Here is a 19,323-nt window from a genome sequence, read left to right on the forward strand (position 1 = left end):
AACTGAACTACGATGGTGATTTCAGGCAATTTCTGTAAGAAGGGCACTTTTCTTCTGTGGTATCTGCTCTGAAACTCAAAAACTCAGTCCAATCACAAGAAAAACCAGACAAACTCAGAATGAGGGACATTCTAAAGGATACCCAGCCAGTACTCCTCTTAAGTCATCAAAGGCAAGGAAAGAAAGACAACCTGTCAGACCAGAGGAGACTGGAGATATATGAGAAACAAGTGGAAGTGTAATGTAGCACCCTGGATTAGAGTAATGGAAAAATACTGAAATTCAAATAAAACCTGTATTGTAAGTAACAGTAACATATCAATGTTGGTTTCTTAGCTTTGACAAACTCACAGAGTGATATGCTAATGATGGTGGAGACTGGGTGGGAGCACATGGGAACTTTCTGTTCAACCTTTGCAACTTTTCTATCAAGTTTTTTTAATTTATTTTAATTGGAGGTTAATTACTTTACAATATTATATTCAAAATAGTATGTCTACTTATCCACCTACTTATAAAAGACCAAAATTAACACGTTCTTACTAAATCAGATTTTTAAAAAAATCTATTTGACTTAACATTTATCTCCTCAAACAGGTTATTTGGTTGTTACTAGAGGTAATACTGGTATCTGCCATGAGACTTGGGGATGAATCCCCATTAAGCCACTCCTGTGGTTCCCTTGGGCAAATTTTAATTTCCTTAAACTGTAATCTGTTTGTAAAACATGGGATGATATACAATAGTATGTAAAGATGACAGGAAGAATTAGCCAGGAAATCAGTATTACATACCTTCAACTGCCTTTAAACAAAACTCCATTGTTTCCCAGAAATAAAACTATTTCCAGTTTAGGAAAGCTATCAAGTTATTTCTATTAAAAAACAAAACATCTAACAATTATGTCAAAATTGTTAGGGATGAAGAGAGAAATTTCATACCTTCTTACCAGCATCTATTAAAACAGCACTGGCTGTGGAAGCCAAATATCAAGATGTGAGAAAAAAAATTCAGTTTTACCTTGGTATATGTGCTAGAGAGTTTTATGCTTCCAGCTTGCTCTGAACTTGGAATCTGTTGCCAATACCAACTATTCAATATTGTTTAGATAAAAGGATTCTAAATAGAAATTAAGAACACTTAACAGTTAAAAAAGATACTTGTTAATTGCTAAGAAGCACACTATGACATGTTATTTGCCACATGGAATAAAATATGTTCTGGTGCAGAGTGTTCAACTAGTTTGGGTACTCTCTGTTTAAAAACAGTCAAAAATTGCTGAGTGACAAAGATTATAGTGATTATGGCTTTGGCATGTTTTAAACCAAACATTCATATATAAAAATAAGGTGACTTTACATAAAGGTAAGTGAACATAGGGAGTCTAAAATGCACAATCAAAAGTAATAAACCAGACTGCAAATAGTTTAAAAATGAACGTTAAATCAGAGCTTAAAAATTCTAATTTATTTCTAACAAACATCACTTGATGCTTGACTCACAAGCTTTATTTACATTTGTCTACAGCATCATTTCCTTATGAAATATACTAGTACAGCTTAAACCAAATAAAATCATAATCATTCAAATTGTCTGTAAACTACTATTAGCTAAGTTTATAACCTTGCATTTGCTTATTAGTACAGTCAAAGTTTTAAATACAGAAAGCACAAGAATAAACCAACAATAGCATGTAGAATCTAGAAGATCATCTGGGCAATTTAGAAGGTGGACTTTCAAGAAGTCTGAGGCACAATTACAAGAGAGTAAAAGTTCTTGTGCAACCTACAGTAAATGTAGCAAAAAAAATTTAAGACATAAAAAAAGCAGGGGAAGTTCACTGTAAAAATATCATCAAAATATTTCTACATATGCTATTTTGCTTTCATCTTTAGATAAACTGAAGAGAAAAATCACTCATTTTAAAACAAAGAACAAATGTAGTTTTTATCTGTCTACTAAGTACCTTAAAACATTTTAATTTTCAGTTGCAGTAGACATGAATGTTAAGGAAAAACAAACAAAAAACAAAAACAAAAAATGTGGGTATTGATTTCCATGCACAAAAAGTTCCCAAGCACATCTGTCAACTTCCCTTAATATACTTACCTTGCATTGTCACTGAAGATACTGTTAAGAGAAACCTTTTTTTAAAAACCAGAAGACAAAATAGAGCTCAAATGACCAGGTTTTGAGAAATAAAACAAATCTTGAAAGTATTTTAAGCCATAAGTAATTTCAAGTGAATAGTAGCAATTATTTCTGCTTATGTCATGAGGAAATAAGCATTTGTTACTCAGGAGAAAATTTTGCGCAATGTTTAAACACCTTAAAGCAAATGTTCATTTAAATTCACAATGTCTTGTCTCTGTTGGTCTTATACCCAAAGAGAAATATATTCCAAAGCTTTCTTCAATTTATTCATTAACTAGGATTTAATTTTGTCTATCCTATTGTGTGATAACTGACTTTTTAAAAGGTATCACACAAAGGTTCTAAAAACATTAAACACTTATATATGTTTTTCTCATCAACCACATTAGTAGAGATGAACTGCTAGGCATTCTTGTTCAAAATCACTGTGTCAGAAAGGCAGAAACTAATATCTTTCTCCTCTGCAATTCACAAAACTTTTCTGTATTAAACTTGGTGGTGCAAGAAGTAAAACTAGATAGAGACAATGATTCTAAGGCACCCTTAACAGGGAATTTCAAAATAAAGAAGTTTCTAGTTAACTGTTTAACAATCTGTTAAACTTTTTCTAGTAAGAATCACTTTGAAACAGGTTAACAAACAGGCCGAGTCCTTTCCCCAGATTAACATAAACAGATTGTTTCCAACTACTTTACCACAGTCTTGCCTCCATGCCCAAAGTCCAGACAAGCCTAGATAATGCTCATAGTTGGAGATGAGAAAAACAAGAGTTTAAATTAGAAAACAAAGTACTTTGTTATAGCTGAGATGTTATAGCTTAAAAAAACAAATGGATGTAAATAATGAATGACAAACAAAGCATCTATTTTGGGACATCATGGCTTAAAATACTGTTTACTTTTAACTTCACAAATAAACACAGCTGTATTTTTCTGAAAAGCAATGAAAGGCATGCACCTCTACTAGCAGAGTTAGCACTTCTGACCAAGTAAGACACCAACTTCTTAAAAAATATGCTTCATGCATTATATTGGACTTTTTTTTAAGATGTAAATTTTAATACATTATTTCTTTTTTGAACTTGAACGGGAACCAGAATGGGATGATCCAGAAGGTGACCTGTGGTGCCTGTAAGACATAATGGGGAAAACAGGTAATCTAGTAAGCTGGAGCTGAATATCAACTTCCTTTATATGACTTTGAGAATATGAAAAATTAAACCTCATTAAACTGGTAAAAGGAATAATTAAAATCTAAGATATAAACTTATACACATAAAATTAACTAGTATTTAACTTTGGATATGAGCCCAGTAGCAGTGCAACCATAATTAAAAAATCTAAGATATAGCCACCTCTCAATTATTTAAGGCAATGAAGGAAAGCCTTGCAAAGTTGTATACAACTACAGATTAATACAACAAAGGCATATAAACTGGGTAATGGCAGTGTGACTAAATCGTTCTGATATACTTTACTGTACATAGTGTGGTAAAGCTATACGTAAAACAGATATAGCAAGGCTTCTGACTGTGTATGCGAATATATATCCAAAAATAATTATGTTTTGGAAATCTAGGTCGCACAAGATGACTGTACAATTAAGTTACAGGATTATATTCATGCAGCTAGTATGAATAAGTCAATATATCAACCTGGGTAAAGTAGTGGTGTTCCGAGGGGTTGGCCCTGGGCTCAGGGTTGTTTAGTGTTTTCACCAATCACCTGGCTTATGGAATAGAGAACATGTTCATTAAGTTTAGATGACAACAAACTAGGGGGATTATATGTGGCTAAGATAAAAATCTGAAGAAGTGGTAAAAAAGCAACAGAATGAATTTCATAAAGTACGGAGTAATTTTTTTTTTTAACAAAGGAATAAATGCACAGAAATGAAACTAGCTGTGTGTAACCTTGATATCTACACTTCAAAAATGGGAAGACGCAAAACCAATCATTATGTACAAGAAGAGGTTAACTCTAGCATTGACAGGAAAAATCAGATTTTATCTAATCCTTACTTTTCACAAGCCGAAGGGATATAAAAATTTGCAAAGATTATTAAGGAAGCCATTAAAATGGCTATATAATTAGACACTGAGGAAAAAGAGAAAAATAATGAAACTGAATAATTATTTAGTCTGCTGCAGAAAAGGCTGACAGATGACACACTCTCCAAATTTTAAAACTATCAACACAGGTAAAGTAATCTAGTCAAGATCTGTTTCTACAAAAAAGGAATTCGGACTGAAAGATAAAAATATATTAGCTATAAGAACAATTTCTTTATAAAGGGAACAAAAACAACAATTTGTTGTGGAAATGTATTTATACATATTTAAATAAGGACAGACTTCCAATTATCTGTAATAGTTAATTTGCTTATTAGATGCCCTAGAATCCTACAGTTTCTAATATTTAATGTAAAACAGATAGCATAAATTAATACTTATACAAATCAATCTCTAAATTACATCAACACACAGCTTTTGAATTAGAAACTTAAGAGACAGAAATAACCGAGAGTTGGCTATAATAATTATATATGAAAATAAAAATTTAAACAATAAAATAATCAGAGAGTGGAAGAGAGTAGTTTGATCTACTTTTCTAAACAACCTGATTAAAACACATAGAGTAAACAAAGTAATTAATCTGTTTTTTGAAGTTCACAGTTGAGTTTAAAGTGGGTAACAAAGGAGATAATGAAAACCTAATCCTTGACTAAGAAGTTCAGTTAATCTACTAAACACACTTAAGAACACCCATTCTTATTTCTACAGAAACCCAAACCTTTCAGGTGACCGTGATCTTGTTCGTCTTTTTTTTCGATCACCAGATGAAGAAGATCTAGAACGACTTCTCTTTCTGTTCCTCTCAGGAGATGATGATGAACTTGAGTAAGATCTTTTTCGTGGGGAAGAAGAACCCCTGTGGGACCTGGAGCTGGATCTTCATTGATTGAGAAACAAATCAAACATTTCATTAAAAGAAGAAATGAGGCAGATGGTTTAGTTTCTAGCTCCAAAAATAAACAAACAATTTATAGCTACAGAAATTTTATAAGAAAGAATACTTACTGCTTACTCAACAGAAGACTTCTGGTTCAACCATGAAATCAATTCTATTTAATTTAAATTCACCACTAGATAAGTGCTCACTACTTTAATTAAAAACTAGTCTAATGTATTAAAATAGAATCTTAAATTCGTTTTCTAAAATTTAAAGGCTTCCATTTTAAAGTGTAAGAAGCAAAACTAACAGGTAAGCATTTATATAACTTTATGTCTAGAAACTACATCCTTCCATTTGGGGAAAAAATATGTATTATACAACTTCCTGAAGAAAATAATAACAGCTTGTTGTGGAATTAAGCAACTTAATAGTTAAGTTGCTTTAGTAAAAGCAGGTATACGAGGACAAAATGACATAAAACAGTAGCTATTAAACCATTAAACATTCAAAGAAAAATAAAGTAACTTTAAAACTTGATTAACAGTATTTGTTTTTATGAAGGATTACTATCCATGAAGTATGAAGTGTTGACATTCACATGTTTCAGGTAGAGGTAAATGTGCAAATGTTTAAGTACAGTATTTCTTCATTTACATATTTTGGTTGAAGTAATTTAGCTCAAACTTCCCAAAAAATTCACCTTTGGGCTTAAAATAAAATCAGAAAGCCCAAAAGGAGAATTCTTTGGAAAGTTATAAGCAATGAAAAAAATGTTTGAAAAGAATATGAAGGCTGTTCTGTAAACCTTAAAGTGCTTCCCAAAGGAACTAGGACCTAAGGATCTTCATCTAAGAAGCACTCAAATAAAAGAACTAAAACACTGATAATACATAATAACAATAATCTAACTTGCTTTCTATCATATTAACTTAATACAAGTGTGTATATCATTCTTTTCTTCTTAATATTATCGAATTGCAGTTGCCCTCTAATGCTACAGATTTGGCTCTAAAATAAGATATTAAGCAATTATTTTTACCAACTAGCTAACACTACACTTCAGTGTAATTCCATTTAAGTGGGATTTTAGTTATTTTCTTATTCTTGTTAGATGTTTTTAATAGATCAACAAATTAAATTAAAAAGAATGGCACCATATTTTGACCAAGTCTAGAAAAAACTTTAAGAGACCAAAAGCTAGTTTCTCACTTGCTTCTTTACAAATTATTTTTCCCTCTGCAGTGCTAACTAAATGCAACCTGAAGTTAACAAAAATGCTTCAAGATCACATTCTACGTAAACCACCAACCAACTACTTTATTTGTGGAATTTAAGTGTCTATACTTCTTACATACTACACACACTGTGTATAATATTCCTTGTTGTATTACAGAGAAGTGAAAATAAAACCCACTTTACCTGATGTAAATTACAGAATTATTTCTGTAAATACTGAAATAACTGCCTTGCAAAACTGTGTTGAGGCAGTTATTTTTCTACCTTTTAAACATGAAGTAAACTTTTTCTTTTTATCTGCATACTTATTATAATTCCTACTGCAAAATAACTTTAATGAGTAGGCATTTGGTGATAAACCTCAGCTGCATCTTCCCATTTCATCACATTTTAGCACAAAAATAGCAAACCTTGCACAATGCAAAATAACCACCTTAATTCAATCATGGGAATGTCTTGGCACACTGCTGGCAATGGAGACATCTCACGGTGAGAAAATTAAGCTGAGGCAAGTGCATTAGTTTTCTAATGCTAAAATAAAATTGACAAATAGAAGCAAAATAAGAGGAAAAAAAGCAACGCCTTCTGCAGCCTTTAAATATTTTCTCTCTCTGCTTTACAGAGAGATGCTACCTCATTCACCTTGATTTCGACCCACGAGATCTCGAACGTTCTCTGGAACTGGAACGAGATCTTGACTGCGAACTGGAAGAACTTCTTGAACGCGACCTGGAACAACATGGAAGGATATTTTTTTCCAGGACCATTTAATTAAGCTTTGTGATATGAACACTGAAAGAAAACTATGCATTAGGATTCATTTTCATATAATAACTATTTGGGATATATATTTTCAAAACACAGTATTTTAAGGTTCATTAAAACTTTTATTCTGTATTAACAATTATGCCAAAACTTAAATTAATAATTTTTGAAAATAATCAACTACTTTTCAAGTTCATGGGATCGCAAAGAGTTGGACATGACTTTGTGAGACTGAACAACTTTCCAAGTTTGACAAGATTCTTTAAAAACGCTTTTAAGATTGTACAGATAAAATTCAATACTTTTTTTTTAAAAAAGTATTGAAAAAAGTATTGAATACTTTTTGTTCACAAATACTTAAAAGTAACCTGGGAGGGACTGATACATTCAGGAATATGGCAGTTTATATTTAACTTGAAATCTATTTTCTTGGTCATTAGTTAGCATAAAGCTTCAGTACTGACATGGTATGTTTTTAACCTGTATGTTTTCTGTCTACTCAAAGATTTGAGAATTAAAGGGAAACTACACTGATAATCCTGTCACTGTTTTAGGAAATTATTGAAAAATGACAGGAAATACGGTCCACTTCCATTTAAAAAGTCAACAAATCAAATAAATTTCATTTAGTAATTTAATTTATACTTAATTTGTTCCTGAAAATAACAATTTGCAGAAAAACATTAACTTTTACCTTAAAAGTACCTTTATAAACAGTTAAGTTTTCAGCCTTTACAATAACTCAAAAATTACCTAAGTACTTAGCTAATATTTTATTCCTAAATACAGTTGAAATTAATTGCACATAGTTTCACTTAACTAAATAGGAGTTCTTCAAGGGAATTTTGCTTACACAAAGTGTTGCTTTTTCTCAACTAAAACTTTTTATTGTTGACTACACAATCAGTGACTTTTTATTAAAACTTTACATTATTAACAAAATAATATGCAAGTATAACACAAATTAAATCCTCTAATTTATTCCTGGACAGCTCTAAAGTATGAGCATTAGGATAATAGAATACAGACAAATTTCTCCTGTATTCAGAGTACCTATGCCAAATAAAACACTGTAATAAGTAGCAGTTCAATCAATGCCTAGAAAACTTCTGTACTAGTGTTTAAAATCATCAGTGGAAATAGAAATCTTCACTTTGAGTTTTCTGAATGTAAAACTGTCTCTTTAGATAACTAAGTATCTATAAATAATGATTTAATTGAATTTTTAGAGTCTATTTTAATAAAAGGCATGGTGCTAAACTGGACTAAGGAAGTTTCATATTAAAATTCTGTACTTCTGAAATACTCGATAATAACTTCACGGCACTAAGATAGAAAAAAATGATCTTTTAAATGGTAACTTGAATGAAAACTCTAAAATAAAAGGAAAGTTTAGTTAAGAAAAACAAAATTTATAAGTAAAGAAGTTAGATACTGACATTTTGACTGGTGTTACCCTTGACCTGTACCCGTTTACCTGGACCTAGACCTTGAACTGGAGGGGGAGGATGAGCGTGATGAAGATCGTGAGTGTGAAGACCGAGACTTTGAACGACTTCGTCTGTTAGATTTCTTTTTATTACTATCTTCTTCTTCACTGGCATCAAGATTATATTTTGAGAGATCAGCATCATCTTCATCCTCATCCTAACAAAAATCCATGATCAATTATATTTAGACCTTGAGGTATCAATGTTGTCTACTAGGAATGATGAATAGTTCTATGTAATGGACATCTTCATATGAACATATTTTATCACTAACATCTCAACAAATTCACTCACAATCCTGAAATCTGACTACTACATTCCTGATCTCAGCTAAACAGACTGAATGACTGTCTCAGGCATTTCAAAGATGTAAATGTAGAAATCATACTCATTTTCTTTTTCACACAATGTATTACCATATAAACTGTCAAGAATAAAAGTTCTTAAATGCATCTCCCTTAAGACTTAGTTCAGAACTTCATTCCTTTCTCTAGTACACCCTTTTAGGAAGTCTAACTGTGGGAATTCATTCTGCCTCCCCAGTATTTCAGTATGTTGACAGTCATCTCTAAAACACAGATCAGATAAATATACCTCACTTGTTTCTTTTTCAAACTTGTTCCATATTGTTTTATGTGCATTTGAGGGCCTCCTATGGTCAGACCTCAAAGCACCCTTAATCTGGATCTATTCATCCATAAAATTTTACACTGAGGCCCCACAGAATAAACATCACCAGACTTGATGTGTTTGCTGACCCCCTTATTACCTTCTCCCCTCTGTTCTAACCACACTAGCCCATGTATGATTCTTTGGATGTTGCTGGCTTGTTTCCTACTATGGGAAACTTTATTTGTTGTTCTCACTGCCCTAAAAATGCTCTGATCCCAGCCCTTACAGCGGGCTCCTTCATATCACTCATCACTAAAGTCTCAACACAAATTTCACTATCTCAGAAATCCCCCATTCACTGAAACCAAAGTAGCTCTTCTAATGATCTACCACATCATGCATCTTCATAATATTATTGCTATTGAAATTATACTGTTTATGTCTTTTCCTCTCTGCAATTTAAGTTAAGAGAAGCATGTTCTGTCTCAGTCACTACTGTATATCTCAAGTCAGAATAACGCTTGGTAAAACAGATCATAATTTTTGTGGAAACAAATGATGACACTGTAGAACACATCTTCACCATAAGCCAAAGGTTGTCAAAGACATTCATATGCCATAGCTTGAACAAGACAAAGGGGAAATATGGTAAGGAAAGAAGTTACCTCATCTAATTTATATTTAGAAAGATCTTCATCCTCATCCTCTTCTTCTCCCTCAGACTCTTTATCTTCAACTTCCTTTAAAATAGATGCAGGACCAACTGCCTTCCCTCTGTATTTTTTCTTCTTACGTCCAAACTAGAGAAAAAGTTTCAATATATTTCTGTTAGCTAAAAGTATTAAAATATTTTTCTTAAGAAATTACTTTTATATATTTAGGTGTCAACATGTATTTTTAAGTCAACTGTATGTTTAAGTCAATTATGACCTCCAACAAAATGATAAGCTGCTCTAAAAGACTTAATGTGTACTTACAAAAATGAGATACATATAGTATTTTCTTTTTATTTAAGATATTTTCTAACATGTTTCTCTAAGTTGCATTCAACCTACACACTAATGTATATCTTACCTCATCATATTCACCATCAGATTCTTCTCTTTCTATGTATTCAACATTTTCTCTTTCATTAAAACCACCACCATATCCTAAGGAGGGGGGAGCACAAATTGTTATAATTCACCAAAATCACCTACAAGTAATAGGAAAAATAAAATCTTATCAAAGACATCTGTTTATCCTTTTAATAAACTATTGGTCTCAAAAATAAAAAATAAAAAAATAAAGTATCACTACAGAGAAGAGCCTCAAAGTTGGATATAGCCGGAAAAGTCCCATGGCTACAATTTTAGCTCGTCTCAATTTCAAAATGTCCTGCCTATATGATTTCAGTAATACATGGAATATATGGATGGAAAACATCTCCTTAAACATCTGCTATAACCAAGTTTTAAAATGACTTTCCTCTGTGGTTTTAATCATAATTATTTTGGGAGAAGTGGGCTCAGTAAGAACTAATAATCAAATTTCACTGTTTGCTAGTTAAAAATAGCTTGAAATCTTTTGACACACTGAAATTTTGCTGGGCTAAAATACAGTTAGAGCTTGGAAAATAATTATATAGGCAAATATAATGACGCAACAAAGAACATAAAAATCGGTTTAAAATACACAAAGTCACTCAGCTTTTCTGAAGAAGCCAGTAAACTTTTCAACTGAAAATATTCTAACGAAGACCAATCAGGATCAATACACCATTATTATTTACTGCCACAGCTACTAACTACAATTAGACTTCCAGATCTATGACACAGGCTTAACAAAGATTAGAAGAAGAAAGTGAGTGAGTTTTAGAGAAAGAGATGAGAACTTCTGAAAAATATCTCCCACTGAAAAAAATACAGAGGTGGTTAAGAGTAACATAACCTAACTACCTCACATATTTCAGAACAGTACCGCCACACAAAGAGTGATTCCCAGATTTAAGGATTTAATGAATCAGCAAAATATTAATCTATAGACGAAAAAAGCATTTTTAAAAATTTAAGATTTGCAACTTTAAATCTGTCCGTCATAGGTATTAAAAAACTCAATCTCTCATCATTTTGTAAGAGCCACAAGCTAACAGTAGAGAGGATGTAAGTGTCCCAGGTAAAATAATGCAATAAAATTAACTCACTTAAAAAAAAAAATCCCACATTAATGCAGTGGCCTTTCTTTTCCTCACTATACTCTGTACCGGTGAAAACTGCAATATATCTGTGTCTATCCTCAGAATACTTGATATCATCCCTTTTTCCCTCTTCCTACCTTGTTCCAGAGATAAAACAGACTCCAACTGTAATATACAAGAATTCCCTCGTTTCTATGCATATGACCCAAAAGTGAAGTGTTTTAAATTATAAATAACAACTTTTCCTTAGTAAAATCCTGGCTCTAGTTTTTCATAGTATCAAATATTAAAAGAAAAAAAAATCAAGTAAAATTAGGTATATGCTCATCTCAAGAAAATACCTCAGGGATTTCCTTGGTGGTCTAGTGACTAAGATTCCATGTTCCCAAAGCAGGGCCCCAGATTCAGTCCCTGGTCAGGGAACTAGATCCTATATGCTGCAACTAAAAGCTTCCATGCAACTAAAAAGCATCCTGCATGCTGTGACTAAGACTAGTAATTTAAAAAAAGAAAAAGGCTCATATTCAATGATAATTTGAGAGATAAATGCTGTAGAAAATTATAATTCAACAATATAGTTTCTTGGCTCTAGATATATATTTAATATTATGGCAGTATGTCCTGAGACATAAGAGATGTAAAGACTTAAACCTCATAATACTTTGAAGTAGGTAAAAAATTAATGCAAAATGATTCACGCAAGAAAAAAGGAAAAAAAAATTATATAATAGTATGACTATAAGCCAACAGTACAGAAAAACTGGACTATTTATATGTGGAAATGTAAACATATTAAGCACTACTATTTAAAATCAATAGGCTTTCATTAGAGTTCTTTGTCCAGTCAGTAATCTGAAAGTAAAATAATGGTAAGGCAAACATGGGGAGCCAAAGAATCAATTATCCAAAATAGGTATAACAGGTAGTTTTGCATAGGTGTGTAAGCAAAATCACTGCAAAATAAGCATGATAGCAAACACAAAGCTATTTTCATGTTCTCTCACACAGTTATAGAAGAACCTAATCGGCTAGCAATTCATTAAGGTATGCTGTATGAGTTCATACAACAAATACACCTCATGAAGTCTTTCTATGTGGGAAATGAGTAGCTATAACATTGAAAAAAAAAAAAAAAAAAAAGCCTTCAGCATCATCTCCGCTGAATAACAAGGGAGAAGAATAACCGGCTTATTTATGTGTTTCCCTCACTCTACTGGTTTGAAGCTTTCAGGGAATATTGTAAAAACTGGTCTTCTTGCTTCCATGCTTGCCACTCCCACCCCCTAATTCTTTTTCTATAAACCAGTAATATTTAAAAATTAGAAATGTCAATCCCTTGTTAAAAATTATTTCCCATTATATTTAGAATAAAATAAAACTTCTTACTATGATTTACATGGCTTTTGCCTATTTCTGAAGCTGCTAGAATTCACCCAATATGCTAAATTCTTTTAAGTGTCAGGGCCTGATTCATATAAGCTGTTTGCTTTTGCTTGGAATGATCTCTCAACTTGCTACTAACTTTCACTTCTAAGCCTAAACATTGCTCTCTTGAAGACTTCATTAATTTTTGCCTTTACATTTCTAGTTTGCTTAACCAAGTATTCCCCTGCATCGTGCCCAATGGCCAATAAATATTTCTTCAATTCTGTACTCAATATTTGAGTATAGGAAACACCACAGTTCTGGCATCATTTATGATACAGTTTATATGAAACAAGCAACCTCTATAGATTTTTAGCAAGTGTTAAAATCTTAAGATTTGTCTCAAAAAATGTAAAATGTGAGCAAAGATCAGTAAAGGATCAAACAGATTTAAAATAGGCCTGAATTAGGGTTGTGACAATGGAAGTGAAGAGAGAAAAGGGTATGAATGTAACATGTGCGTCAAAGAAGAACTGAGACACTACTTTGAAAATTCTGAGAATCTATATTTTGATTAACCAGCAAAGAGAACAAATAATAAAGACAAACTAGATAGTAACAGTATATTATTAGTTCACATCTTCAACAATGACGGGCTATGACAACTACTTATATCAAGGGAAATGGTAAAGGGTCAGGACACAAAAAAGATAATGGGTAAAGGAAAGTAAGGTTATTAAACTTCGACAACTTCAGTTGTTAAGATTTTAGCTCTTGCATTAGTCAAACTTTTAAAGGAGGAATCACAAAACAGGTCAAAGAGAATGTGAATAAATGAAAGGCTTCTGGGGATTACAATTCTTATAACTGTTAAGATTCTGGACTTTTTCCTAAAAGCAATCAAAGCAAAATGTTTTAAACAAATGGAATTTTAGTTGCGAACAAAGAACTCCTGGCTGTGTGGGATATATGTACAACAACAAGGTGGCTGTTTTTTTTTTTTTTTTTTTTTCCCCCAAGAAACAGGATAAAGTTGAATCTCTGCCTAGGGAAATGATGGAGAAGACTTTTGGAGGAACAAGAGAGATGAAAGAGTTATTAAGAAGAATGTCTAAGTTTCTGGTTTATGTAACAAGCATATGGTGGGTGGTACCAATCATGAGAAAGAGATCACTAGAAGAGGGCCAGGTCCTGGGGGAAAATCGCGAATTCAGTTTAGATATAATGAGTTTGACATTTACGTAGTGATGATAAATAGGTAGCTGAATATACAGGTCAAAGAAGTCTGAGCTAGAGACATAAATGTGGTTATCATGGTGTGCCAATGCTTACTAAACTTAGGTCTTCAAGAAAATGCCCAGAAAACACAGCATAAAAGAGAGCTTAGGAATTGGAACTAGAAGAAACCCAACATTCTGTGACCACGAAAATACAATGAAAAGGAAACAGAGTAACCAACCAAAGGGGTTTATGTATGGGTGTGTGTGTGTGTGTGTGTGTGCGAGAGTGTTAGATTAAAAAAAAAAGGGGGGGGGAAATATAAATGTTAAAGAGGTAAGAGAAGGAAAAAAAGGCCTTATTAAAAGGCCTTAATCTATAGACAGTGCAATTGTCTAAAGTCAGGGAGGAAAAGGAAACAGGGAAGTAGTTTTAATAGCCTAGGTCTAATAAGGTGACTAATGTATCAACAGAAAGAAGCCTTTGACTGTTCAAGCTGTTGAATGACAAAATCAGATGCGAAGTATACTGATAATGTGTTTGCTCTAACTGATGATAATGGGAAACTACATTCTATCAGGTAAATATTTTCATCCAACTACTGACAACAAACAGAGGCTTTCCTGGTGGCTCAGATGGTAAAGAATCTGCCTGCAATGCAAGAGACCTGGGTTCAATCCCTAGAGGAGCAAGATCCACTAGAGAAAGGAATGGCAATCCACTCCAGAATTTCTGCCTGGAGAATTCCATGGACAGAGGAGCCTGGCCAGCTATAGTCCATGGGGTCGCAAAGAGTTGGACATGACTGAGAGACTAACAATGCTGACAATGCAATAACTGATAACACACAGAGTCAATGATGGGTTATTATTTAGATCAATGGTGACCAAATACCATCTAAAACACCTGCAAATTTGGGGGACCCACCACTGAAGACCTTTGTCAGCTATTTAGGATTCTGGATTTTCAGTTTCTCAAATGATTCTAATGAATGGCTAACTTTGAGAATTATTACTTAGACTTTAGACAAGTATTTTAAAAGGTGCCCCATGTTTGGTTTTGTCATACTAAGAAATCAAGCGAATGAAAAAAATGGTATTATCCTGTCATTATTAATAACAAACATTTAGACTAGCAAAGAATAGAGAGGAATAAAGCATTTCTAAAACTATCCTAATGTCGACTATTTGTTAGGATACAGTTTCCTCATGCTTTGTAACTGTTTACTTTGTAAACTGTGAAATTACCATACAAAAGATGACTTTGGATGAGAGGAAAAAAAAATCAAGGTAAAAAATATAAGAGCAGAATAAACAATCCTCATTTACTGTGCTCTTACCAAGCGATTAATTATCCATTTCAATGTTTAGTTGTTTTAAAATCATTTAGTTGGAATGAGTTTGACTTTTACCTGTTCTTTCTTCCAGTTTAGCATACTTTGGAGTATTACACATATTACACTCTGATCTTCTGGCCCAATTCACGTTACTGCAACTTTAAAAGTGAAAAATGTCAAATTAGTAGATTATAACATAAGACAAATAGTCAATTCAAAAATATTTAAGAATTTTAAAATAAAAAGTAGAGTGAACTCACTATCATAAAGAAATGTTTACTAAGGATGCTACAAAGGAAATGTACCAATGTACTTTTTCTGAGCAGAGAGTATGGTTAGAACAGACTGAACTACTTAAGCAGAGAAGCAAAAGCTATATAGTATGAACAGTGCCTGTCTTTTTATGAGAAATCAATGAGAAATTGTATCTACAGAGATTCTGCTGTCTTGTGGGGGGTGAGGGTGGGGGGAATACCACTTTAAATTAAATGTTTTATTAATTTCCCAGTCTACAAATTCACCTCAAGAGTAAGGTTATACCCTGCAAATAAAAGTTTAAAAAAATTTTTTTTCTCCTGCAGAATCAGTTCATGCACTGAATCCCAAATTCAGTGACTTAATTTGTTGCTGAAAAATTATTCAATACTAATTTAGTATTTTTAAGACCAGAAATTTGTGTAAGACCCTCTTCTGATTCAGCCCTTTCATGTGTATTTGATTCATCTGCTTAAGAGACAAGATGGATATTGGAAAAATCAATATAGCATGTGAAAACCAGAAATATTAAGAAACCTAATTAGGAATAATTATCTATAGGATGCAACTTATGATTCTAAAATTTTAAAGTTCTTTATACTTAAATATCAGATACAGAATGAATAACAATCAACAGATCTCTGATTTAAAGTCTATACTGTGGCTTGCCAATGTGACTAGAAAGAGTAGGTAGTATTAACAAGTAGTGGCTACATATATTATTATGGGAAAAAAGTCAGGATGATCATTAAAACACATACGTTTTACACTGCCAGTCATTAGCACTAAATAAGCCTCGGCTCTTTTCTGCGAGTGTCTTTCCTATTTCAGTGCCCCCTGCTTTCATCATCTTAGCCTCAGTTGTTTTCTCTGAAAATAGAAAAATGCAGTATGAATCTGGGGAAATACAGAAATGGTCTGTATAAACAGTCTTAACAGAAGGTTCCTTAAGTGCTTACCTCGACCACATCTATTACAGCTAGTTCTTCTAGCAAAGTTTACATTTCCACATCTGAAAATAAAGCAAAAAATACTTAGACATGTATTAAACTTATGTAATTTTAAAGATTCTATTACACAGTTTTTTAATGTGTCTTCCCTATATACCTGGGTCCAGAACTTCTACTTCTCTTTTCATGTTAATGTCAATGTTAACTACAAAAAAAAAACCAAAAAAAAAAAACCAAAAAACCCCTCACAATTTAGGTGGAAAAAATACAAGACTTGAAGTTAAAAGTCATGGATAAGAAACTCCAATCTCTCAATTACCAATTACGTGATTCTGGTAAGTTACTTAAGGACCTCTATGCCTCAGTGTTCTCATATTGGCACACATCATTAAGTACAAGATACCCTTACAAAGTTTAAGTGAGATCTGAGTCCACTTGAACAATTACTGATGAAGCACCAGGGAGTTCAGAAAGATTTAAAGTAACTCTCATATAGAAAATAAGATTATATGAAATTTTGTTAAGAATTATCATACAAAATCCTAAAGGTGAACCAAGGGGGAGAAAATGGGTAAGTCAGAAATGGTTTCATGGATCTTAATACTACCCTCTTGTTAGAAACACAAGGTGGGATGGTAAAAAGACAAAGGAAAATTAAGAAAAAATAGAAATAGGTTCAATAATTAAAAGAAAACTCAGTTTTGAGTGTATCTATTAAACCTCTGAAACCTAGCTGGAAAACTACAACCAATAATATCAACACATAAAAGTAACATATTGTAACTTTATGCTGATACTAAACAACCAAAAAACATGGGTTCATGAACATGGTTTTTATAGTGCATCTGCAAATCATAAAAGCATGCTAAATGCTCTGAATAACATGTAAAGCTTAAACTTAAGTTGATTTCTTTATTTTTTTTTTAGGTATTATACTAGAATGGAATAAAGATGCAAAGTATGGAAGAGACACTTAACTGAAGTACACCAGTAACTTTTAGGTCATTGACCCTGCCCCCCATCCCCCGCCCCAAGTAAAGAATATCCTTTAGGACTCCAATAAGCATTGGAAATACATTCTGAAAATGTTTTCTGGATTTATATACATTGTAGAAGTTAGTCTGTTCATATATTTGTAACTGAATTGAAATGCACTCTTTTAGAAATCCGTTCAAATATCTGAGTATACTGTCATTAATGACACTGTCAAAAGCACATTATTCTACAAGTGACCAACAACACAAAAAGTCAGTTGTTTGTTCTACTCAAAATTGACTTGATACCCTTCAAGTAATCTTAAATCTTTATGTAATCGAGAACCATCAACTTTTTATGTAAAGAAGCATGGTGCTTCATTTCAGTTCAGTTGCTCAATCCTGTCTGACTCTTTGTGCCCCCACGGACTGCAGCCCGCCAGGCTTCACTTAAATTGCTCAAAACAAGAATGGAAGACAAATGCTGCGGAAATAAGCCCTTAATCTTCTTTGACATTTGATTCTAAAACTAATATTCATAGTTATTGATTGATGAGTATTTGCTACTTCTTATTGCTCTACACAATCTATGCTATACCATTTTAAGGGAGATCTTCTGTTTTTTTAAGCAAAGTAAAATAGCCTAGGTAACGTTACATAAACAATAGGATTGGAATTAATTTTCAAAGTTTTCACTCTTTACTACCAGGCACTCCATATGCCATCTGTGGCTTGCTTAGAGACAAGTATTCAAAAGTTTTTACTGGAACACGAGATGCGCATTCTTTTTTTGACAATTACTTTCCATAATAATTTTTTTATATCTCCAAATAGATACACCTACTTAAAACACCCGCCAATAAAAATCTTCCTAAACAATTTAATAAAGGACACTGGTTTCAGCAGAGCCACTAAAACACGTGCTTCTTTGAAGCAGGCATTCTCCAGGGCTGAGCAGGCGAAAACACAGACCTCATATGTTTCGGTTCTGAAGAGGTGAAAGGTTTAATTCTTGTGGGGAAATTAAAGACCAATAATTTTTTAAAAAAGCCAGAATTCCAACCAAAGAGGTTAGCGTTCGGCAGGAAAAAGTAAAAACAATACGGAAACAAAGTTTGAATTAAATTAAAAAAAAAAAACAGCAAAATAAACTAGGTGAAGCAAACAAATAAGTTCAAGAAAGCAACGTTTTCTGAACAAGAGTCAGGTTCTGCAGGAGAAGTCACGTGGGGGAGATCCGACACCGAGCTGGCCTCCACCGGGGAGGTTTCCTTATCGCAGAAACCTGGCCGGGGGTGGGGTGGGGAGTGAGGAAAAGGGGCGGCCATCTCCCTCTCCATACCGGCTGCCTCGGAGAGAGATAATCGAGGAGACGCTGAAGACTTAATCAAAAGAAAGGTTCTTGAAAGACCCCATCGTGAGGAGACTAAGAGCCTCCTTCCCGCCCGGGATCGGGCAGTTCTCCACCACTCGGCTGACGGCATCAGCGACCGTAAAAACGGAAAATGCTCAATCGACTCGAGAAAGCCTCCAACGACCAACCCCGCTGCAGACTCGGGACCCTTCATGAACTCACTTTTTGTCCGGGCAAATCCAGTCACCGTCACTGACTCTGAAATTCTTGGTCGACATCTTGGACGCCGCCACCACAACCACCCGCAGCTACGTCTTCACTGGAGGGAGCGGGCCGGGGACTTTTGGCGCTCTGGGGCTGTCCTCACACCGCCTGACTCCTTTCCAACACTGCGACAGGGTTTGATAGTGCAAACACTCGGCCTAGATTGGGTTTGAACGTTATTATCCAGAAAAATATGCCTGTGAGATTTTTTTTTCTGGCC

General features: G+C 33.4%; 1 protein-coding gene across 5 annotated transcripts; it reads right to left on the reverse strand.

Moving 5' to 3' along the window:
• Nucleotides 1-1,445: 1,445 nt before the first annotated feature.
• Nucleotides 1,446-19,161, reverse strand: ZRANB2 (zinc finger RANBP2-type containing 2). Of its 5 annotated transcripts, none has more exons than XM_004002081.6 (10): nucleotides 19,062-19,161; nucleotides 16,521-16,573; nucleotides 16,323-16,431; nucleotides 15,382-15,464; nucleotides 10,286-10,362; nucleotides 9,877-10,011; nucleotides 8,587-8,756; nucleotides 6,987-7,073; nucleotides 4,947-5,105; nucleotides 1,446-3,282 (listed from the first exon to the last, which is right to left on the reverse strand). In XM_004002081.6, the coding sequence occupies exons 1-10, from the start codon at nucleotides 19,115-19,117 to the stop codon at nucleotides 3,219-3,221; spliced, it is 993 nt and encodes a 330-aa protein (XP_004002130.3). In that variant the 5' UTR covers nucleotides 19,118-19,161; the 3' UTR covers nucleotides 1,446-3,218. The 5 variants fall into 5 exon arrangements, with proteins under 5 accessions (XP_004002130.3, XP_060266847.1, XP_060266852.1 ...); XM_060410864.1 differs by having other exon boundaries at nucleotides 16,521-16,594; XM_060410869.1 differs by lacking the exon at nucleotides 1,446-3,282 and adding an exon at nucleotides 3,808-3,878 and having other exon boundaries at nucleotides 16,521-16,594.
• Between the last annotated feature and the right edge of the window lie 162 nt (nucleotides 19,162-19,323).

The sequence above is a fragment of the Ovis aries genome, chromosome 1, assembly GCF_016772045.2.
Source record: "Ovis aries strain OAR_USU_Benz2616 breed Rambouillet chromosome 1, ARS-UI_Ramb_v3.0, whole genome shotgun sequence".
Lineage (NCBI taxonomy): Eukaryota > Metazoa > Chordata > Mammalia > Artiodactyla > Bovidae > Ovis > Ovis aries.

Excerpts from the sequence above, each read along its gene's own strand:
- ZRANB2 (XM_060410864.1), bottom strand. The coding sequence starts at position 19,117 with ATGTCGACCAAGAATTTCAGAGTCAGTGACGGTGACTGGATTTGCCCG. Across the intron at positions 10,363-15,381 it reads TAAACTGGAAGAAAGAACAG|GATATGGTGGTGGTTTTAAT; the intron begins GTAAAAGTCAAA and ends CCCCCTCCTTAG. Across the intron at positions 10,012-10,285 it reads CTGATGGTGAATATGATGAG|TTTGGACGTAAGAAGAAAAA; the intron begins GTAAGATATACA and ends CTTTTTCTCTAG.